The 25,227-nt window shown below is 45.5% G+C and overlaps 1 protein-coding gene across 1 annotated transcript in view; it reads left to right on the top strand.

The window, feature by feature from the left end:
* LOC115163810 (1,4-alpha-glucan-branching enzyme) overlaps positions 1–25,227 on the top strand; it is a gene marked incomplete in the record, with an annotated part of 295,489 nt that overhangs the window by 69,771 nt on the left and 200,491 nt on the right. The window contains 1 exon segment of the mRNA XM_029715993.1: positions 10,184–10,309. Coding sequence (XP_029571853.1) covers positions 10,184–10,309 — 126 coding nt within the window.

Below are 25,227 nucleotides of genomic sequence, written 5' to 3'. Positions count from 1 at the left end.
GTACCGCTACATCCTCTTGGTCTGTATCTGTACCGCTACATCCTCTTGGTCTGTATCTGTACCGCTACATCCTCTTGGTCGGGTCTGTTTCTGTACCGCTACATCCTCTTGGTCGGGTCTGTATCTGTACCGCTACATCCTCTTGGTCGGGTCTGTATCTCTACCGCTACATCCTCTTGGTCGGGTCTGTATCTGTACCGCTACATCCTCTATGTCGGGTCTGATTTGTAACAGAATGTGCTCTCGTTAGCTGGTTAAAGGGGCAATCCGCAGTTGAAACGATAACAAAGCCTACTGTTTCGGTAAAAAGCTGAGGGGATGTGGCTGGAGAAATTTAACCACTCTCAAATTCATAGACACAAGTATGGATGCAAGGACTGACATATCAAAATGATTGTTTTAAGCATGCTTTGAGGCTATACAGTGTTTTGTTTACAAACGTGGGAGTAAAACATTGACTGCTGTATATGATCAAGGTAGCCTACAGTACTATAGTTTTTGTTCTGATGGGGTATGCTCATAAGGAATGTATACGTTATATTCTGGTAGAATCAACGGGTACATATCATACATACAAGTCCAGAAATGGATGTAGCAACTGCATATTGCCCCTTTTTTTAATGTTAAGTCTGTCTGCTAGACTCCTACACACTGTGGGTTGAAGCTAAGGAATGCAACTCTGTGGTAGAATACAGAAGGATAGTGGATAGTTACAATATATCTGATGAGAGAATCACGACTGTTTCTACATCCCTCTCTCCCTCATCCCTCTCTCCCTCATCCCTCTCTCCCATCTGGAGTTATCTCTCTTACTATTATACTGCTCTCTCCCTGTCTGTCTCTCTGTGTCCCTCCCTCCCTCTCTCCCTCAAGCCTCCTCTCTCATCCCTCTAAGCTGCTTGGCTCTTGGTTCTGCCTGGCTCGGAGTTTCCTCATCTAAATTAGTTCCACAGCTAGTCCTTCCTGGAACCAAGGGTCCTGCTCCTGTCTGTCTGTCTGTCTGTCTGTCTGTCTGTCTGTCTGTCTGTCTGTCTGTCTGTCTGTCTGCGTGTCTGTCTGTCTGCGTGTCTGCGTGTCTGCGTGTCTGCGTGTCTGCGTGTCTGCGTGTCTGCGTGTCTGCGTGTCTGCGTGCGCCTGTACACCAAGGGCCCCGCTCCAATCGTTTGTTTCATGTAAAGCAGTTGCCCTGTGCATCATTCTGTTGCGCTCTCTGCTTCTGGGGAACAATATGCCAACTGCAAACGAGCTCTTAGTTCATTGTCTTCATGTCATTTTTTTGATTTTCCTAAAAGCTACATCAGTGTCTCTCTTGGTTAATTGCTGTCACAGTCTGTCCTTGTAGAGTGTTCCTGCAAAGGTTTTCCAACACAGCTCTGTGGCTGCTGCCTGCCGTACTCCACACAGTGTCAAATATTTTAGCTCTTCAAACTTCACCGTTCTAGTGCCTGTGCAGCTTCATTTACATGATACTATATTATACTGTAGTACCAGAGCAGCTTCACTTACATTATGCTATATAATATTGTAGGATAATAGCAGCTTCACTGACATGTAGCAGTTGGTGTTTTTATTCCTCTGTCACCTCTCACCCCAACGCTGCCTCCCTGCTTCCCCCTCTAATATACTTCCAGTTGGTGTTTTGGTATTTTATCGGGATCCCCATTAGCTGTTGTGAAAGCTACCCCTGCTCTTTCTGGGTTCCACAGGAACGATGACATATTACAGAACATTAATAGACAAGAACAGCACTACATACATGCACACTATTTATAATTTGTATATTTTTTATTTAACCTTTATTTAACTAGGGAAGAGATTTGTCAGGATTTATTATTATATATATATTTTTTTATACTGGGAACTCATTCCAAAACTGACTGCAACTCTTTAAGGGTTTCAGTGACTTCATTTAGCTGTGGTTGTTGACCCGTATATGGTTGAATCATCAGCATACATGGACACACAGCCTTTGTTTAATGCCAGTAGCAGGTCATTGGTAAAACTAAAAAAAAGAGTAGAGGGCCTAGAGAGCTGCCCTGCGGTACACCACACCCTACATGTTTGACATTAGAGACGCTTCCGTTAAAGAAAACCCTTTGAGTTCTATTAGACAGAGAGCTCTGAATCCACAATATGGCAGAGGTTGAAAAGTCACAACACCATAAGTGTTCTCAACAACAGGTTGGGGTCAATAATATCGAAGGCTGTACTGAAATCTAACAGTACAGCTCCCCACAATCTTCTTATTATCAATTTCTTTCAACCAATCATCAGTCATTTGTGTCAGTGCAGTACATGTTGACTGCCCTTCTCTGCCAGCATGCTGAAAGGCTTGTTGATAGCATTGTATTTTCCAGTATCCAACACCGTACCACGACCAGAGCAACTTGGGTAGCAGTTGTTTTCATTCCCACCCCACCCTGCTCTCCTCTCTAATAAACCTCTAATTCTAGTCATTTAGTCTGTAGTCCTAGCCCTTCAGTGCTGTGTCCCAAATGGCTCCCTATATAGTGCACAACTTTTGAACAGGGCCCATAGGGGACTAGGCACTATGTAGAGAATAGAGAGCCATTTGGGAAGCAGCATGACTCTGGCCCTCCTACCAATCCGTTTCTCCAGCTAGCTATCAGTCTGTCGAGAATCTTTATAAAGTGTGTTGCTGGGGGGTCCAGAATAGGCCTAGTTGTCCCCAGGTGGGCCACATGTAATGAGAACATCCCAGTGGGGAAGGCTGCCTGGGTGGAGGGAGCTAGGAGGGAGCTAGGAGGGGGTTAGGAGGGAGCTAGGAGGGGGCTAGGAGGGGGTTAGGAGGGAGCTAGGAGGGGGTTAGGAGGGGGTTAGGAGGGGGCTAGGAGGGTGTTAGGAGGGGGCTAGGAGGGGGTTATGAGGGAGCTAGGAGGGAGCTAGGAGGGGCCTAGGAGGGGCCTAGGAGGGGCCTAGGAGGGGGCTAGGAGGGAGCTAGGAGGGGGTTAGGAGGGGGCTAGGAGGGAGCTAGGAGGGAGCTAGGAGGGAGCTAGGAGGGAGCTAGGAGGGGGTTAGGAGGGTTACAGGGGGGTGGCAGACACGCGCGCACGCACACACACACACACACACACACACACACACACACACACACACACACACACACACACACACACACACACACACACACACACACACACACACACACACACACACACACACACACACACACAGGGGTTACAGGCAGGTGGCAGACACACACACACACACACACACACACGGGTTACAGGCAGGTGGCAGACACACACACACACACACACACACACACACACAGGGGTTACAGGCAGGTGGCAGACACACACACACACACACAGGGGTTACAGGCAGGTGGCACACACACACACACAGGGGTTACAGGCAGGTGGCAGACACACACACACACACACACACACACACGCACACAGGGGTTACAGGCAGGTGGCAGACACACACACACACACACACACACACACACACACACACACACACACACACGGGTAACAGGCAGGTGGCAGACACACACACAGGTGGCACACACACACACACACACACATAGGGGTTACAGGCAGGTGGCAGACACACCACACACACACACACACACACACACACACACACAGGTGGCAGTGGGGGGCTGTCATTCCCTCTCCACAGAGGTGGTCAGAGTTAGGCTAATTATGTTCTAATTCTCCTGCTTTTTCTCTCCTCTCCTCTCCTCTCTCACACAAACACTCTTTCACTCTTTTTCTCTGTCCCTGGAGGGTCAGAAAGGAGACTGACTGACTGGTTAATGGAACCAATAATGGATGATAGGCAGCTGCAGCAGCATTACTACCCTTTTGATCTCATAGATTTCTGATTTTCACAGATTGCTCTCTCTCTCTCTCTCTGACTCCCACTGCATCCCAAATGGCACCCTATTTCCTATTTAGGGACATAAGGCTCTAGTCAAATGTAGTGCACTATATAGGGAGTAGGGTGCCAGTTGGAACCCCATCCCCCCCTTTCTCTCTGGATGGGAAGTTGTGACTGATCCTAGCCGACAGCATTAGCACCGCAGGGAGGAAGAAATGGCACTCGGTTCAGTCCTCACACACACACACACACACACACACACACACACACACACACACACACACACACACACACACACACACACACAGTCCTCCCTCACCTAGATGAAGAGATGTGAAACACAGGCCTGTCAGTTAACCTATCATTAAGAACCCCTATAGAACCGTTTATCATACCTTCCAATAGCATCATCTAGAATTAAATGACCTTCCAATGACATCATCTAGAATGAAATTACCTTCCAATGACATCATCTAGAATGAAATGACCTTCCAATGACATCATCTAGAATGAAATGACCTTCCAATAACATCATCTAGAATTAAATGACCTTCCAATAACATCATTTAAGATTAAATGACCTTCCAATAACATCATTTAAGATTAAATGACCTTCCAATAACATTGTCTAGGATTAAATAACCTTCCAATAACATTGTCTAGGATTAAATTACCTTCCAATAACATTGTCTAGGATTAAATTACCTTCCAATAACATTGTCTAGGATTAAATTACCTTCCAATAACATCATTTAAGATTAAATGACCTTCCAATAACATCATCTATAATTAAAAGACCTTCCAATAACATCATTTAAGATTAAATGACCTTCCAATAACATTGTCTAGGATTAAATGACCTTCCAATAACATTGTCTAGGATTAAATGACCTTCCAATAACATTGTCTAGGATTAAATGACCTTCCAATAACATCATTTAGGATTAAATGACCTTCCAATAACATTGTCTAGGATTACATGACCTTCCAATAACATTGTCTAGGATTAAATGACCTTCCAATAACATTGTCTAGGATTACATGACCTTCATTTCCCTTCTGATTCATGGATTTATCAAAACTTTTCTTGATTTTGTCTCCCAGGCACTCCAAAGATAAGTTCACACACACACACACAGAGAGTACAAACTATTAAATCGGGGGGAGGGGGGGGCTGGAAAAGAACGAGAGGAGAGAGGGATGATGGAGGAGAGATGATGGAGGAAGAGGGAGCAGCTCTGATTGAAGTGGAATGGCTTCCCTTGATGGACTGACAATGAAAAGTGCTCATTGAACAGCCGGCACCCTTTTTTTCCTTTGGCAGATGGATGAAACGTAGAGTCAGCTATTTCCTAAGAAATACGCAAACGCTTGTGTCACACAGGACACCGCTCACTGGCACGTTTATGTACGTGCTGTAATTTATACACGCGTACAGTCTGGAGCACAGGAAGCCTGGCAGCTATTGTTGATTTGTGATATCTTCTCTTCGGACTGGTACCACTCAGTCTTTCTGTCCTTCTTCCAGTCATCTCTTCATCCCTTCATCTTCTACTGAGGAAGGGCTGGTTTTTATCCCTGTTGACACCCTGTTCGCTGTACAGTGCACTGTCCATAGCCCTGGCTCTTGTCGGAAGTAGTGCACAATGTAGGGAATAGGGTGTCATTTGCGACCTTTCTCTGGTGTTGTTGAATAGGCCTGACTCGGTCTCTGGTGTTGTTGAATAGGCCTGACTCGGTCTCTGGTGGTGTTGTTGAATAGGCCTGACTCGGTCTCTGTGTTGCTGAATAGGCCTGACTCAGTCTCTGGTGGTGTTGTTGAATAGGCCTGACTCGGTCTCTGATGGTGGTGTTGTTGAATAGGCCTGACTCGGTCTCTGGTGTTGTTGAATAGGCCTGACTCGGTCTCTGGTGGTGGTGTTGAATAGGCCTGACTCAGTCTCTGGTGGTGTTGTTGAATAGGCCTGACTCGGTCTCTGATGGTGGTGTTGTTGAATAGGCCTGACTCGGTCTCTGGTGTTGTTGAATAGGCCTGACTCGGTCTCTGGTGGTGGTGTTGAATAGGCCTGACTCGGTCTCTGTGTTGCTGAATAGGCCTGACTCGGTCTCTGGTGTTGCTGAATAGGCCTGACTCGGTCTCTGGTGTTGCTGAATAGGCCTGACTCGGTCTCTGGTGTTGCTGAATAGGCCTGACTCGGTCTCTGGTGTTGCTGAATAGGCCTGACTCGGTCTCTGGTGTTGTTGTTGAATAGGCCTGACTCGGTCTCTGGTGGTGTTGTTAAATAGGCCTGACTCGGTCTCTGGTGGTGTTGTTGAATAGGCCTGACTCGGTCTCTGGTCTCTGGTGGTGTTGCTGAATAGGCCTGACTCGGTCTCTGGTCTCTGGTGGTGTTGCTGAATAGGCCTGACTCGGTCTCTGGTCTCTGGTGGTGTTGTTGAATAGGCCTGACTCGGTCTCTGGTCTCTGGTGGTGTTGTTGAATAGGCCTGACTCGGTCTCTGGTGGTGTTGCTGAATAGGCCTGACTCGGTCTCTGGTGGTGTTGCTGAATAGGCCTGACTCGGTCTCTGGTGGTGTTGTTGAATAGGCCTGACTCGGTCTCTGGTGGTGTTGCTGAATAGGCCTGACTCGGTCTCTGGTGGTGTTGCTGAATAGGCCTGACTCGGTCTCTGGTGGTGTTGTTGAATAGGCCTGACTCGGTCTCTGGTGGTGTTGTTGAATAGGCCTGACTCGGTCTCTGGTGGTGTTGCTGAATAGGCCTGACTCGGTCTCTGGTGGTGTTGCTGAATAGGCCTGACTCGGTCTCTGGTGGTGGTGTTGTTGAATAGGCCTGACTCGGTCTCTGGTGGTGGTGTTGTTGAATAGGCCTGACTCGGTCTCTGGTGGTGGTGTTGTTGAATAGGCCTGACTCGGTCTCTGGTGGTGGTGTTGTTGAATAGGCCTGACTCGGTCTCTGGTGGTGTTGCTGAATAGGCCTGACTCGGTCTCTGGTGGTGTTGTTGAATAGGCCTGACTCGGTCTCTGGTGGTGTTGCTGAATAGGCCTGACTCGGTCTCTGGTGGTGTTGCTGAATAGGCCTGACTCGGTCTCTGGTCTCTGGTGGTGTTGTTGAATAGGCCTGACTCGGTCTCTGGTCTCTGGTGTTGTTGAATAGGCCTGACTCGGTCTCTGGTGGTGTTGCTGAATAGGCCTGACTCGGTCTCTGGTGGTGTTGCTGAATAGGCCTGACTCGGTCTCTGATGGTGTTGTTGAATAGGCCTGACTCGGTCTCTGGTGGTGTTGCTGAATAGGCCTGACTCGGTCTCTGGTGGTGTTGCTGAATAGGCCTGACTCGGTCTCTGGTGGTGTTGCTGAATAGGCCTGACTCGGTCTCTGGTGGTGTTGCTGAATAGGCCTGACTCGGTCTCTGGTGGTGGTGTTGAATAGGCCTGACTCGGTCTCTGATGGTGGTGTTGTTGAATAGGCCTGACTCGGTCTCTGGTGTTGTTGAATAGGCCTGACTCGGTCTCTGGTGGTGGTGTTGAATAGGCCTGACTCGGTCTCTGGTGGTGTTGCTGAATAGGCCTGACTCGGTCTCTGGTGGTGTTGTTGAATAGGCCTGACTCGGTCTCTGATGGTGTTGTTGAATAGGCCTGACTCGGTCTCTGGTGGTGGTGTTGCTGAATAGGCCTGACTCGGTCTCTGGTGGTGTTGCTGAATAGGCCTGACTCGGTCTCTGGTGGTGTTGTTGAATAGGCCTGACTCGGTCTCTGATGGTGTTGTTGAATAGGCCTGACTCGGTCTCTGATGGTGTTGTTGAATAGGCCTGACTCGGTCTCTGGTGGTGTTGCTGAATAGGCCTGACTCGGTCTCTGGTGGTGTTGTTGAATAGGCCTGACTCGGTCTCTGGTGGTGTTGCTGAATAGGCCTGACTCGGTCTCTGGTGGTGTTGTTGAATAGGCCTGACTCGGTCTCTGGTGGTGGTGTTGTTGAATAGGCCTGACTCGGTCTCTGGTGGTGTTGCTGAATAGGCCTGACTCGGTCTCTGGTGGTGTTGCTGAATAGGCCTGACTCGGTCTCTGGTGGTGTTGCTGAATAGGCCTGACTCGGTCTCTGGTGGTGTTGCTGAATAGGCCTGACTCGGTCTCTGGTGGTGTTGCTGAATAGGCCTGACTCGGTCTCTGGTGGTGTTGCTGAATAGGCCTGACTCGGTCTCTGGTGGTGTTGCTGAATAGGCCTGACTCGGTCTCTGGTGGTGTTGCTGAATAGGCCTGACTCGGTCTCTGGTGGTGTTGTTGAATAGGCCTGACTCGGTCTCTGGTGGTGGTGTTGTTGAATAGGCCTGACTCGGTCTCTGGTGGTGTTGCTGAATAGGCCTGACTCGGTCTCTGGTGGTGTTGCTGAATAGGCCTGACTCGGTCTCTGGTGGTGTTGCTGAATAGGCCTGACTCGGTCTCTGGTGGTGTTGTTGAATAGGCCTGACTCGGTCTCTGGTCTCTGGTGGTGTTGTTGAATAGGCCTGACTCGGTCTCTGGTCTCTGGTGGTGTTGTTGAATAGGCCTGACTCGGTCTCTGGTGGTGTTTGCTGAATAGGCCTGACTCGGTCTCTGGTGGTGTTGCTGAATAGGCCTGACTCGGTCTCTGGTGGTGTTGTTGAATAGGCCTGACTCGGTCTCTGGTGGTGTTGCTGAATAGGCCTGACTCGGTCTCTGGTGTTGAATGACCTTGCTTTACCATGTGTCTTTGACTTGACTGACCTTGTCCCCAGGCTAATTTTGCTACTGCATATAGAGCCTGGAAACACTGTGCAACAAAGTGGGATTTAAAAGGGCCGTGGGTTAAATTTTGAGGTGGGAGAAAGACTACTACAGCTGTATTAGATGAGACTTAAAAAAAACTCAATCGCCAATTAAAATACAAATCAAATGTTATTGGTCACATACACATGGTTAGCAGATGTTATTGGTCACATGCATATGGTTAGCAGATGTTATTGGTCACATGCACATGGTTAGCAGATGTTATTGGTCACATGCACATGGTTAGCAGATGTTATTGGTCACGTGGTTAGCAGATGTTATTGGTCACATGGTTAGCAGATGTTATTGGTCACATACACATGGTTAGCAGATGTTATTGGTCACATGCATATGGTTAGCAGATGTTATTGGTCACGTGGTTAGCAGATGTTATTGGTCACATGGTTAGCAGATGTTATTGGTCACATGGTTAGCAGATGTTATTGGTCACATACACATGGTTAGCAGATGTTATTGGTCACATGCATATGGTTAGCAGATGTTAATGCGAGTGTAGCGAAATGCTTGTGCTACATGCTACATGTCGTATTACAGCGACCGTATTTATTTTTTGGAAGCCCAATTTCATTCTGAGTTTGGGCATATAAAGTTTATATGTGAACCAGTTCTACAATGCCTACTTTCCCTGACTCACTTCCTGGTTTAGCCTAAATCACATGCACTGCTCGCACTTTGAAATCCACAATGTAATCAGGGGTGTGCTAGATCAGGGGCCCCAGTGTCTACTGGTCTTTCCTTTCAATTAGGACCTAGACAACCAGGTGAGGGAAGTTCTTCACTAATCAGTGACCTTAATTCATCATTCAAGTACAAAGGAGGAACAAAAACTCCCAGCAGGCACTCGGCCCTCCGTGGAATGAGTTGGACACGTGTACTAGATGCTGATGTACTGAGAGATCAGCCAATGAAGTTCCAGCAGTAGTTCCCCCCCCCCCCCCCCCCCCCCCCTGCTCTGCCATAGGCTCCATTCAAATCCCTTTCTGAGACTCTGTGAAACCAGATGGTTCCAAAAAGAGAGAGAGCCGGCTGGTGGACAAGATTAGTTGTTGACTGGTCTGACCTAATTCTAACCCCAGTCATCAGTCTTATTTCCCAGGTGGTCTGCACAGCGTTTCTATATTCTGAATGCCCTACCTTTCTTCCTATGTTTTTAAATGCCCTTACCTTTGGCCTTTTATTTTGATTACCCTCTCATTGTGTCTTTGTTGTGACTTCCTCTTTAACCCCAGTCATCTGTCTTGTCTCCCAGGTAATGGCCTTACATTGTCCATATGTTTTGAAAGCCTGTCCTCTTTGTCCTCACTTCACTGTCTCTAACCATTTTCTTTGGGAATTTAATCTTTACACTGTATACCTACAATACTGGTGTTGACTCCCAAATGGCACCCTATTCCCTATGTAGTGCCTATGGGCCCTGGTCAAAGGTAGTGCACTATAAATGGAATAGGGTAGCAATTGGGAAGCAACCCCTGTGTCTTTGTTGCGACTGCTGTAACCTCTGTGTCACCTGTCACCTGTCTGGTGTCCCTGCAGGTTGTGGTCCACACTAAGAAAGGGGAGCGTCTGTATCGCATCTCACCTTGGGCCAAGTACGCCATCCAGTCCGAGAAACAAGTCATCTATGACTGGGTCCACTGGGACCCTCCTCAACCTTACCTAGTAAGTACTGAATCCCTCCTCAACCTTACCTAGTAAGTACTGAGTACTGAATCCCTCTTCAACCTTACCTAGTAAGTACTGAGTACTGAATCCCTCCTCAACCTTACCTAGTAAGTACTGAGTACTGAATCCCTCCTCAACCTTACCTAGTAAGTACTGAGTACTGAATCCCTCCTCAACCTTACCTAGTAAGTACTGAATCCCTCCTCAACCTTACCTAGTAAGTACTGAGTGCTGAATCCCTCCTCAACCTTACCTAGTAAGTACTGAGTACTGAATCCCTCCTCAACCTTACCTAGTAAGTACTGAGTACTGAATCCCTCCTCAACCTTACCTAGTAAGTACTGAGTACTGAATCCCTCTTCAACCTTACCTAGTAAGTACTGAGTACTGAATCCCTCCTCAACCTTACCTAGTAAGTACTGAATCCCTCCTCAACCTTACCTAGTAAGTACTGAATCCCTCCTCAACCTTACCTAGTAAGTACTGAATCCCTCCTCAACCTTACCTAGTAAGTACTGAATCCCTCCTCAACCTTACCTAGTAAGTACTGAATCCCTCCTCAACCTTACCTAGTAAGTACTGAAACCCTCCTCAACCTTACCTAGTAAGTACTGAGTACTGAATCCCTCCTCAACCTTACCTAGTAAGTACTGAGTACTGAATCCCTCCTCAACCTTACCTAGTAAGTACTGAGTACTGAATCCCTCCTCAACCTTACCTAGTAAGTACTGAGTACTGAATCCCTCCTCAACCTTACCTAGTAAGTACTGAGTACTGAATCCCTCCTCAACCTTACCTAGTAAGTACTGAATCCCTCCTCAACCTTACCTAGTAAGTACTGAATCGCTCCTCAACCTTACCTAGTAAGTACTGAGTACTGAATCCCTCCTCAACCTTACCTAGTAAGTACTGAGTACTGAATCCCTCTTCAACCTTACCTAGTAAGTACTGAATTCCTCAGACTGTTAAATAGTCACCATTAGCCACCCAGTACCCAGTTCTGAACTTTAGTCAATGTCACTAGCCGGCTACCACCCGGTTACTCAACCCTGCACCTTAGAGGCTGCTGCCCTGTGTACATAGACATGGAATCACTGGTCACTTTAATAAGGTTTACATACGTTTTTACTCATTTCATATGTATATACTGTGTTCTAGTCAAGGCCATCCTATTCAAGTGTGTGTGTGTGTGTGTGTGTGTACTATCCTATGTATTCTACAGATATACTACATATTCTATCCACATACTGTCCATAATGTCTATACATCCAATGATGTATTTATTTATATACACTACGTTACCAAAATTATGTGGACACCTGCTCGTTGAACATCTCATTCCAGAATCATGGGCGTTTTAATATGGAGTTGGTCCCCCCCCCTTGTTGCTGTAACAACCTCCACTTTTCTGGGAAGGCTTTCCACTAAATGTTGGAACATTCGCTGCAGGGACTTGCTTCCATTCAACCACGAGCATTAGTGAGGTCGGGCACTGATGTTGGACGATTAGGCCTGGCTCGCAGTCAGCGTTCCAATTCATCCCAAAGTTGTTCAATGGGGTTGAGGTCAGGGCTCTGTGCAGGCCAGTGAAGCTTCCACACCGATCTCGACAAACCATTTCTGTATGGACTTTGCTTTGTGCACGAGGGCATTGTCATGCTGAAACTGGAAAGTTGGAAGCACAGAATAGTGTAGAATGTAATTGTATGCTGTAGGGTTAAGATTTCCCTTCACTGGAACTAAGGGGCCTGAACCATGAAAAACAGCCCCAAACCATTATTCCTTCTCCACCAAACTTTACAGTTGGCACTATGCATTAGGGCTGGTTGCGTTCTTCTGGCATCTGCCAAACCCAGATTCGTCCATTGGACTGCCAGATAGTGAACCGTGATTCATCACTCCAGACAACGTGTTTCCAGTACTTAATTGTCCAATGTCGGTGAGCTTTACACCACTCCAGCCGACGTTTGACATTGCACATTGTGATCTTAGGCTTGTGTGCGGCTGCTCGGCGATGGAAACTAATTTCATGAAGATCCCGACGAACAGTTATTGTGCTGACGTTGCTTCCAGAGGCAGTTTGGAACCGACGATAGACGATTTTTACTTTTTTGCTTCAGAACTCGGCGGTCAGGTTCTGTGAGCTGGTGTGGCCTACCACTTCGCAGCTGAGCCGTTGTTGCTCCTAGACATTTCCACTTCACAATAACAGCACTTACAGTTGATCGGGGCAGCTCCAGCAGGGCAGAAAGTTGACAAACGGACTTGTTGGAAAGGTGGCATCCTATGATGGTGCCACGTTGAAAGTCAATGAGATTTTGAGTAAGGCTCTTCTTTTGGCAATGTTTGTCTTGAGATTGCATTTTTATACAGCAACGGGCTGAAATAGTTGAATGCACAAATTTTAAATAGGCGTGTCCACATACTTTTGTATATACGTTGCATTTGGAAATTATTCACACCCCTTGACTTTTTATTTTACACACGATACCCCATAATGAAAACAGGTTTTTAGAAATGTTTGCAAATGTAAAAAAATTACAGAAATACAATATTTACATAAGTATTCAGACCCTTTGCTATGAGACTCTAAATTGAGCTCAGGTGCATCCTGTTTCCATTGATCATCCTTGAGAGGTTTCTACAACTTGATTGGAGTCCACCTGTGGTAAATTCAGTTGATTGGACATGATTTGGAAAGGCACACACCTGTCTATATATAAGGTCCCACAGTTGACAGTGGATGTCGGAGCAAAAACCAAGCCATGAGGTCGAAGGAATTGTCCGTAGAACTCAGAGACAGGATTGTTTTCAAGACACAGATCTGGGGAAGGGTACCAAAGCATGTCTGCAGCATTGAAGGTCCCCAGGAACACAGTCGCCTCCATCATTCTTAAATGGAAGAAGTTTGAATCCACAAAGACTCTTCCTAGAGCTGGTCGCCCGGCCAAACTGAGCAATCGGGGGAGAAGGGTCTTGGTTAGGAAGGTGACCAAGAACCCCGATGGTCACTCTGACAGAGCTCTAGAGTTCCTCTGGAGATGGGAGAACCTTCCAGAAGGACAACCATCTTTGCAGCACTCCACCAATCAGGCCTTCATGGTGGAGTGGCCAGACGGAAGCCACTCCTCAGTAAAAGGCACATGACAACCTGCTTGGAGTTTGATAAAAGCACCTAAATCCTAAGCATCACGTCTGGAGGAAACCTTGTACCATCCCTTCGGTGAAGCATGGTGGTGGCAGCATTATGCTGTGGGTAGGTTTTTCAGTGGCAGGGACTGGGAGACTAGTCAGGTTGAGGGAAGGATGAACAGAGCAAAGTACAGAGAAATCCTTGATGAAAACCTGCTCCAGAGCGCTCAGGACCTCAGACTGGGGCGAAGTCTCTGAATGTCCTTGAGTGGCCCAGCCAGAGCCTAGACTTGAACCTCTGGAGAGACCTGAAAATAGCTTTGCAGAGACTCCCCATCCAACCTGACAGAGCTTGAGAGAATCTGCAGAGAAGAATGGGAGAAACTCCCCAAATACAGGTGTGCCAAGCTTGTAGCGTCGTACCCAAATATACTTGAGGCTGTAATCGCTGCCAAAGGTGCTTTAACAAAGTACTGAGTGAAGGGTCTGAATACTTTTTTAAACCTTTTTTTTTAAATTTTTTTTTTTAGCATTACTAAAAAACATTTTTTTTCTTTGTCATTATTGGGTATTGTGTGTAGATTTATAAGGAAACAAATCATGTAATCCATTGTAGAATAAGGCTGTAATGTAACAAAATGTGGTAAGTCAAGGTTTCTGAATACTTTCTGAATGCACTGCATTGCAAATTTTTACTTTTTTTTTATTTATTTGTATGTACTGTTGGAGCTAGGAACACAAGCATTCAGTTACACCTGCAATAACATCTCCTAAATATGTGTATGCAACCAATAAAATTTGATTCAACTTGTTTTTGCTCATTGTTCTTTGAGAGCCAATCAGATTGGAGAAGTGGTTTATTCTTACATCTGTTTTTTGTTGAGTGTGTTCCAATTTTCCCAGAAGTGGTTTGATTTTATGAATTCTTCAATTACATTGAGCTGATTTCGGACGTGCGGATCTTTTTTTTTTGTGTATTTATGTACTGTTTTAGTTTTTCACCATAGTGAAGGCGTAGGCTCAGGTTTTCTAGATCTCTGTGTTTTTGGTTGGATAGGTTTCTCAATTTCTTTCTTAGGTTTTTGCATTCTTCATCAAACCATTTGTCGTTGTTGTTAATTTTCTTAGGATGTCTTTTTAGATTTGATAGGGAAGCTGAAAGGTCAAATATATTGTTTAGGCCAGTGGTAACCAACCGATTGATCTCCAAGGCATTCCTGGTCAATTACCAATAATTTCTGTAAACATTCCGAGCATAAAGCCTTGCGTTCCTTTTTAAAAATGTGTTCAGTGCTTTTGATGATGGGTGCACTTGATTCAGCAGCCCTAGTGCTGTTGGCGGTAGGTGCACTTGATTCAGCAGCCTTAGCGCTGTTGGCGGTAGGTGCACTTGATTCAGCAGCCATAGTGCTGTTGGCGGTAGGTGCACTTGATTCAGCAGCCTTAGCGCTGTTGGCGGTAGGTGCACTTGATTCAGCAGCCCTAGTGCTGTTGGCGGTAGGTGCACTTGATTCAGCAGCCTTAGCGCTGTTGGCGGTAGGTGCACTTGATTCAGCAGCCCTAGTGCTGTTGGCGGTAGGTGCACTTGATTCAGTAGCCCTAGTGCTGTTGGCGGTAGGTGCACTTGATTCAGCAGCCCTAGTGCTGTTGGCGGTAGGTGCACTTGATTCAGCAGCCATAGCGTCGGGAAGGCAGTGTTCCCATTTTGAACCATTTAATGTGTCTGAAGGTAGATCTCCACCTACCCAGCAAGCCCAGAGAGCAAATCAAGTGCACTTATCGGTCTACCCCTGGCCAATCAGATCGCTCAGATCGTTGTGTCTGCACAGTTTCCTCTAACCATAGACTAAAAAGAAACCTTGAATGCACAGCAAAGTTGATACTGTGAGAATTAAAAACTTTTCAATCTAGGGACTAGAGGGGCTCAATGAATACAGCAAAGTGCTGCTGTTTTTATAAGTATGTTCATGTTTGTTGTTATTCAGCACTGTCAACACTTTCATAAGCCATAAAATGCACATTCTCCCTACTTTCACTAACGCTACAGCCAGCACTGTAGCTGCAATAAATGTGCAAATGTATTCCGATATGCTTGTGCTACTATGTTTATTTTTTCGCCTTGTTTGTAACTTATTTTGTTCATAAAGTTTTTGCCACCGTCTCTTAAGATCGAAAATAGCTTCTGGATATCAGAACAGCGATTACTCACCTCGAACTAGACGCATTTTTTTTTTTCTTTAATAAGTCGGGCTCAAAGGATTTACTGCTGATACTGGACCATGCCTAAATCCACGTCATTCGCATGAAGAAAAGACCCTGATACAGGGGACGCAGGTCCGGGTGCCTTGTGAGAATTCGTCGGCGAGTGGGTAACCCGCCTCTACCCTCCGTCCTATTGGACAACGTGCAATCATTGGAGAATAAACTGGATATCTTATGTTTCACAGAGTCGTGGCTGAACGACAACATGGATAATATACAGTTGGCTGGGTTTTTTGTGCATCTGCAAGCTAGAACAGCTGCCTCCGGTAAGACGAGGGGTGGCGGTCTGTGTATATTTGTCAATAACAGCTGGTGCACAAAATCTAATATTAAGGAAGCCTCAAGGTTTTGCTCGCCTGCGGTCGAGTATCTAATGATAAGCTGTAGACCACACTATTTACCAAGAGAGTTTTCATCTATATTTTTCATAACTGTATTTACCACCACAAACAAATACTGCCACCAAGACCACACTCTGTATAAAGGCCATAAGCAAACAAGAAATTGCTCATCCAGAAAGGGCGCCCCTAGTGGCCCGGGACTGTAATGCAGGGAAACTTAAATCAGTTTTACCTCATTTCTACCAGCATGTCACATGTGAAACCAGAGGGGTAAAAAAAAACTGTAGACCGCCTTTACTCCACACACAGAGATGCGTACAACGCTCTGCCTCGCCCTCCATTTGGCAAATTTGACCATTAATTCTATCCTCCTGATTCCTGCTAACAAGCAAAAACTAAACTGGAAGTACCAGTGACTGTTTTGCTAGCACAGACTGGAATCTTTTTGGGGATTCATCTGATGACATTGAGGTGTATCCCACATCAGTCACCGGTTTCATCAATTAGTGCATAGATGACGTCATCCCCACAGTGACCATACATACCCCAACCAGAAGCCATGGATTACAGGCAATGTCTGCACTGAGCTAAAGGGGATAGCTGCCACTTTCAAGAAGTGGGATTCTAACCCGGATTATAAGAAATCCTGCTATGCCCTACGACGAACCATGAAACAGGCAAAGCATCAATACAGGACTAAAATTGACTCCTACTATACCGGCTCCGACGCTCGTCAGATGTGGGCTTGCAAACTATTACGGACTACGAAGGAAGCCCAGTGACACAAGCCTACCAGACGAGCAAAATAACTTTTTTTATTTTACCCCTTTTTTTCTTCCCAATTTCGTGGTATCCAATTGGTAGTAGTTAGTCTTGTCTCATTGCTGCAACTCCCGTACGGACTCGGGAGAGGCGACGGTCGCGAGCCTCTCCCGAGTCCTTCGAAACACAACCCAACCAAGCCGCACTGCTTCTTGATACAACACACATCCAACAGGAGTTGCTAGTGCGCGATGAGACAAAGACATCCCAGCTGGCCAAACCCTCCCTAACCCGGACGACGCTGGGCCAATTGTGCGCCGCCCCATGGGCCTCCCGGTCACAGCTGGCTGTGACAGAGTCTGGGCTCGAACACAGAATCTCTGGTGGCACAGCGAGCACTGCGATGCAGGCAAAATGACTTCTATACGTGCTTCAAGGCAAGCAACACTGAAGCATGAGAGCATCAGCTGTTCCGGACGACTGTGTGATCACGCTCTCTGTAGCCAATGTGAGGAAGACCTTTTTTAAATAGGTCAACATTCACAAGGCCGTAGGTCCAGATAGATTACCAGGACATGTACTCAGTGCATGCGCTGACCAACTGGCAAGTGTCTTCACTGACATTTTCAACCTGTCCCTGACTAAGTCTGTAATACCAACATGTTTCAAGCAGACCATCATAGTCCCTGTGCCTTAGAAAACCAAGGTAACCTGCCTAAATAACTACCGACCTGTAGCACTCACATCTGTAGCCATGAAGTGCTTTGAAAGGCTGGTCATGGCTCACATCAACACCATCATCCCAGAAACACTAGACCCACTCCAATTTGAATACCACACCAAAAGATCAACAGATAACGCGATCCCTAATGCACTCCATACTGCCCTTTCCCACCTGGACAAAAGGAACACCTACGTGAGAATGCTGTTCATTGACTACAGCTCTGCGTAGTGCCCTCGAAGCTCAGCACTAAGTTAAGGACCCTGGTACTAAAAACCTCCCTCTGCAACTGGAACCTACCACCCAGGCCACCCCCAGGTGGTAAGGGTAGACAACAACACATCTGCCACGCTGATCCTCAACACGGGGGGCCCCTCAGGGGTGCTTGCTTAGTCCCCTCCTGTACTCCCTGCTCACCCATGACTGCATGGCCAAGCACGACTCCAACACCATCATTAAGTTTTCCAACGACATCCAGGACCTCTATACCAGGCGGTGTCAAAGGAAGGCCCTAAAAATTGCCAAACACTCCAGCCACTAGTCATAAACTGTTCTCTCTGCTACCGCATGGCAAGCAGTCCCGGTGCAGTCCAAAAGGCTTCTTAGCAGCTTCTACCCCCAAGCCATAAAACTGCTGAACAGCTAATGAAATTGCTTTCCCGAACTATTGCATTGTTTGTTTTACGCTGCTACTCGCTGTTTATTATCTACGCATAGTCATATTACCCCTACCTACATGTACAGTACCAGTCAAAAGTTTGGACACCTACTCATGCCAGGGTTTTTCTTTATTTGTACTATTTTCTACATTGTAGAATAATAGTGAAGACATCAAAACTATGAAATAGCACATATAGAATCATGTAGTAACCAAAAAAGTGTTAAACAAATAAGATAAAAAATATATATTTAAGATTCTTCAAAGTAGCCACCCTTTGCCTTGATGACAGCTTTGCACACTTTTGGCATTCTCTCAACCAGCTTCATGAATGAGGTAGTCAACTGGAATGGGGGTACCCCTGAGTCTCTTCCCTGTTTCACACCTGGTAGTTTGGTGGTGGATGGGACTATCAGCTCTCTGTAACCTAGAGGGCAACCACTGGGTCTGTCTCCTCTATACCATGTTTATTGTAGGATGACACTGTCTGTATTTCCAAATAGGCCAGAACCTAGGAAGAAACCTAGAGAGGAACCAGGCTATAAGGGGTGGCCAGTCCTCTTCTGGTTGTGCTGGGTGAAGATTATAACAGAACATGACCAAGATGTTCAAATGTTCATAGATACCCAACAGGGTTAGATAATAATAATAATAATAATAATAATAATAATAATAATAATAATAATAATCACAGTGGTTGTAGAGGGTGCAACAGGTCAGCACCTCAGGAGTAAATGTCAGTTGGCTTTTCATAGCTGATCATTCAGAGTATCTCTATTTCACCTGCTGTCTCTAGAGAGTTGAAAACAGCAGGTCTGGGTCAAGGTAGCACGTCCAGTAAACGGGTCAGGGTTCCATAGCCGCAGGCAGAACAGTTGAAACTGGAGCAGCAGCACGACCAGGTGGACTGGGGACAGCAAGGAGTCATCAGGCCCGGTAGTTTTGATGTATGGTCTTAGGGCTCAGGTCCTCCTCCGAGAGAGAGAATTAGAGAGAGCATACTTAAATTCACACAGGACACCGGATAAGACAGGAGAAATACTCCAGATATAACAGACTGACCCTAGCCCCCGTCACATAAACTACTGCAGCATAAATACTGGAGGCTGAGACGGGAAGGTTCGGGAGACACTGTGGCCCCATCCGACGATGCCCCATCCGACGATAACCCCGGACAGGGCCAAACAGGCAGGATATAACCCCACCCACTTTGCCAAAGCACAGCCCCCACACCACTAGAGGGATATCTTCAACCACCAACTTACTATCCTGAGACAAGGCCGACTATAGCCCACGAAGATCTCCCCCATGGCACAAACCCAAGGGGGGGCGCCAACCCGGACAAGAAGATCACGTCAAGTGACGGACCCCTCCTAGGGACGGCATGGAAGAGCACCAGTAAGCCAGTGACTCAGCCCCTGTAATAGGGTTAGAGGCAGAGAATCCCAGTGGAGAGAGGGGAACTGAGACAGCAAGGGCGGTTCGTTGCTCCAGCATTTCCGTTCACCTTCACACTCCTGGGCCAGACTACACTCAATCATAGGACCTACTGAAGAGTCTTCAATAAAGATTTAAAGGTCGAGACCGAGTCTGCGTCTCTCACATGGATAGGCAGACTATTCCATAAAAATAGAGCTCTATAGGAGAAAGCCCTGCCTCCAGCTGTTTGCTTAGAAATTATAGGGACAGTAAGGAGGCCTGCGTCTTGTTCCAAATCGGAAAGATGGGTAGGAGCAAGCCCATGTAATGCTTTGTAGGTTAGCAGTAAAACCTTGAAATCAGACCTTGCCTTAACAGGAAGCCAGTGTAGGGAGGCTAGCACTGGAGTAATATGATCAAATTTTGGGGTTCTAGTCAAGATTCTAGCAGCCGTGTTTAGCACTAACTGAAGTTTATTTAGTGCTTTATCCGTGTAGCCGGAAAGTAGAGCATTGCAGTAGTCTAATCTAGAAGTGACAAAAGCATGGATTCCTTTTTCTACATAATTTTTTGACAGAAAATCTTATTTTTGCAATGTTACGAAGATGAAAAAAAAGCTGTCCTTGAAACAGTCTTGATATGTTTGTCAAAAGAGAGATCAGGGTCCAGAGTAACGCCTAGGTTCTTCACAGTTTTATTTGAGATGACTGTACAACCATCAAGATTAATTAACAGATTCAACAGAAGATGTCTTTGTTTCTTGGGACCTAGAACTAGCATATCTGTTTTGTCCGAGATTAGAGTTTAATGTTTGCCACCATCCACTTCCTTATGTCTGAAACACAGGCTTCCAGGGATGGCAATTTTGGGGCTTCACCATGTTTCATCGAAATGTACAGCTGTGTGTCGTCTGCATAGCAGTGAAAGGTAATATTTTGTTTCCGAATGACATCACCAAGAGGTAAAATATATAGTGAAAACAACAGTGGTCCTAAAACGGAGCCTTGAGGAACACCGAAATGTACTGTTGATTTGTCAGAGACAAACTGATATCTTTCCGACAAATAAGATCTAAACCAGGCCAGAACCTGTCCGTGTAGACCAATTTGGGTTTCCAATCTCTCCAAAAGAATGTGGTGATCAATGGTATCAAAAGCAGCACTAAGGTCTAGGAGCACGAGGACAGATGCAGAGCCTCGTTCTAACACCACTAAAAGGTCATTTACCATCTTCATAAGTGCAGTCTCAGTGCTATGATGGGTTCTAAAACCAGACTGAAGCGTATACATTATTTGTCTTCAGGAAGGCAGTGAGTTGCTGTGCAACAGCTTTTTCTAAAATTTGAGAGGAATGGGAGATTTGATATAGGCCGATTTTAGTTTTTTATATTTTCTGGGTAAAGGTTTGGCTTTTTCAAGAGGCTTTATTACTGCCACTTTTAGTGAGTTTGGTACACATCTGGTGGATAGGGAGCCGTTTATTATGTTCAACATAGGAGGGCCAAGCACAGGAAGCAGCGCTTTCAGTAGTTTAGTTGGAATAGGGTCCAGTATGCAGCTTGAAGGTTTAGAGGCCATGACTATTTTCATCAAGGTGTCAAGAGATGTAGTATTAAAAACTTGAATGTCTCCCTTGATCCTAGGTCCTGGCAGGGTTGTGCAGACTCAGGACAACTGAGCTTTGGAGAAATACGCAGATAACCTGTTAGCGGAACGTCTAGCCAATATCCAATGGAACAGCGTGGCGCGAAATACAAAAACCTTAAAAATGCAATAATTTCAATTTTTCAAACATACGACTATTTTACACCATTTTAAAGGTAAGACTCTCGTTAATCTAACCACATCGTCCGATTTCAAAAAGGCTTTACAGCGAAAGCAAAACATTAGATTATGTTAGGAGAGTACATAGACAAAAATAATCACACAGCCATTTTCCAAGCAAGCATATGTCACAAAAACCCAAAACACAGCTAAATGAAGCGCTAACCTTTGATCTTCATCAGATGACACTCCTAGGACATTGTTATACCATACATGTATGTTTTGTTCAATCAAGTTCATATTTATATCCAAAAACAGCTTTTTACATTGGCGTGTGATGTTCAGAACATGCATTTCCACCAAAACCTTCCGGTGAATTTACAAAATTACTCATCATAAATGTTGACAAAATACATAACAATTATTTTAAGAATTATAGATACAGAACTCCTTTATGCAATCGCTATGTCAGATTTTAAAATGGCTTTTCGGCGAAATCACATTTTGCAATATTCTGAGTACATAGCTCAGCCATCAAGGCTAGCTATTTTGACACCCGCCAAGTTCGGGGCAAACTAAACTCAGAATTAGTATTATAAATATTGTATTACCTTTGCTGATCTTTGTCAGAATGCACTCCCAGGACTGCTACTTCCACAAGAAATGTTGTTTTTGTTCCAAATAATCCATAGTTATGTTCAAATACCTCCGTTTTGTTCATGCGTTCAGGTCACTATCCAAAGGGTATTGCGCGAGCGCATTTCGAGACAAAAAAGTCCAAATGTTCCTTTACCGTACTTAGAAGCATGTCAAACGCTGTTTTAAAATACATTTTTATGGTATTATTCTCGTAAAATAGCGATAATATTCCAACCGGACAATAGTGTATTCATTCAAAGAGGAAAATAAAAAACTGCGTGCACGCGAGAACGTACATATCCAATCTCTTTGTCCCCAGGCAGACCACTGAGAAACTGAGCTACTATACTCTGCCCAGAGACAGGAGACGGCTCAATCCGCTTTCTGAAGGCTTTAGACAGCCAATGGAAGCCTTAGAAAGTGCTACGTAACCCCACAGATACTGTAGTTTCGATAGAGAATCAAAAGAAGAACTACAAATTCTCAGACGGGCCACTTCCTGCTTGGAATGTTCTCAGGTTTTTGCCTGCCATATGAGTTCTGTTATACTCACAGACACCATTCAAACCGTTTTAGAAACTTCAGTGTGTTTTCTATCCAAATCTACTAATAATATGCATATTCTCGTTTCTGGGCAAGAGTAGTAAACAGTTTAAATCGGGTACGTTTTTTTATCCGGCCGTGAAAATACTGCCCCCTACACCTTAAACAGGTTTTTAAGAGGAGTCCGTAATTTGCTTTCTTATGATCATGATCTTTTCGTCAAAGAAGTTGATGAATTTATCACTGCTGAAGTGAAAGCAATCCTCTCTTTGGGAATGCTCCTTTTTAGTTAGGTTTGTGACAGTATCTAAACTACATTTTATATTGTTCTTATTTTCCTCAATTAAGTTGGAAAAATAGGATGATTGAGCAGCAGTGAGGGCTCTTCAATACTGTCTTTCCAAGCTAGTCAGAATACTTCCAGTTTGGTGTAGCGCCATTTCCGTTCCAATTTTCTGGAAGCTTGGTTCAGGGCTCGGGCATTTTCTGTATACCAGGGAGCTAGTTTCTTATGACAAATGTTTTTAGGGGTGAGACTGCATCTAGGGTATTGCGCAAGGTTAAATTGAGTTCCTCAGTTACATGGTTAACTGATTTTTGTTCTCTGACGTCCTTGGGTAGGTGGAGGGAGTCTGGAAGGGCATCTAGGAATTTTTGGGTTGTCTGAGAATTTTAGCACGGCTTTTGATGATCCTTGGTTGGGGTCTGAGCAGATTATTTGTTGAGATTACAAACGTAATAAAATGGTGGTCCGATTAGTCCAGGATTATGAGGAAAAACATTAAGATCCACAACATTTATTCCATGGGACAAAACTAGGTCCAGAGTATGACTGTGGCAGTGAGTAGGTCCGGAGACATGTTGGACAAAACCCACTGAGTCGATGATGGCTCCGAAAGCCTTTTGGAGTGGGTCTGTGGACTTTTCCATGTGAATATTAAAGTCACCAAAAATTAGAATATTATCTGCCATGACTACAAGGTCCGATAGGTACTCAGTGAGGAACGATGTATATGGCCCAGGAGGCCTGTAAACAGTAGCTTTAAAAAGTAATTGAGTTGGCTGCATATATTTCATGACTAGAAGCTCAAAAGATGAAAATAGTATTTTTATAAATTGAAATTTGCTATCGTAAATGTTAGCAACACCTCCGCCTTTGTGAGATGCGCAGGGGGATATGGTCACTAGTGTAACCAGGAGGAGAGGCCTCATTGAACATCGTAAATTCATCAGGCTTAAGCCATGTTTAAGTCGGGCCAATCACATCAAGATTATGATCAGTGATTAGTTCATTGACTATAACTGCCTTGGAAGTGAGGGATCTAACATTAAGTAGCCCTATTTTGAGATGTGAGGTATCACAATCTCTTTCAATAATGACAGGAATGGAGGAGGTCTTTATTCCAGTGAGATTGCTAAAGTGAACACCGCCATGTTTAGATTTTCCCAACCTAGATCGAGGCACAGACACGGTCTCAATGGGGAAAGCTGAGCTGACTACACTGACTGTGCTAGTGGCAGACTCCACTAAGCTGGCAGGCTGGCTATCTCATTGTGAAGCTAGAGGAGTTAGAGCCCTGTCTATGTTCATAGATAAGATGAGAGCACCCCTCCAGCTAGGATGGAGTCCGTCACTCCTCAGCAGGCCAGGTTTGGTCCTGTTTGTGGGGGAGTCCCAGAAAGGGGGCCAATTATATAAAAATTATATATTTCGGGAGGGGAAGAAAATAGTTTTCAACCAGCGATTGAGTTGTGAGACTCTGCTGTAGAGCTCATCACTCCCCCTAACTGGGAGGGGGCCAGAGACAATACCTCGATGCCGACACATCTTTCTAGCTGATTTACACGCTGAAGCTATGTTGCGCTTGGTGACCTCTGACTGTTTCATCCTAACATTGTTGGAGCCAACGTGGATAACAATATCCCTATACTCTCTACACTCACCAGTTTTATCTTTAGCCAGCACCATCTTCAGATTAGCCTTAACATCGGTAGCCCTGCCCCCTGGTAAACAGTGTATGATCGCTGGATGATTAGTTTTAAGTCTAATACTGCGGGTAATGGAGTCGCCAATGACTAGGGTTTTCAATTTATCAGAGCTAATGGTGGGAGGCTTCGGCGTCTCAGACCCCGTAACGGGAGGAGTAGAGACCAGCGAGGACTCGTCCTCTGACTCCGACTCGCTGCTTATTGGGGAGAACCGGTTGAAAGTTTCTGTCGGCTGAATAAGCGACACCGGTTGAGCATTCCTACAGCATTTCCTTCCAGAAGCCATGAGAAAGTTGTCCGGCTGCGGGGACCGTGTGAGGGGATTTATGCTACTATCTGTACTTATTAGTGGCACAGACGCTGTTTCATCCTTTCCTACACTTAAATTACCCTTGCCTAACGATTGTGTCTGAAGCTGGGCTTGCTGCACAGCTATCCTCACCATAAGGTGATCGTTCTCCTATGTGTTATGAGTACTGCAATTAGAAGGCATCATGGTAATGTTACTACTTAGCTTCGGCTGGTGGAGGTCCTGTCCATGTCCAGATAAAGCGTCTGGGGTGAAAAGTTGAATGAAAAAAAATTGAGCAAGGGGGGGGGAATAAAATATATTAACTGGTAATTAAAACGTAAAAACAGTAAAGTTGTCAGGTAGCAAAGTAAGGTTAGCAACAAACTGCACTGCA

Source organism: Salmo trutta, chromosome 26 (genome assembly GCF_901001165.1).
Source record: "Salmo trutta chromosome 26, fSalTru1.1, whole genome shotgun sequence".
In the NCBI taxonomy this organism is placed as follows: Eukaryota; Metazoa; Chordata; class Actinopteri; order Salmoniformes; family Salmonidae; genus Salmo; species Salmo trutta.
The sequence above is the reverse complement of the archived record's forward strand: the minus strand, read 5'-3'. Positions and strand labels throughout refer to the sequence as shown.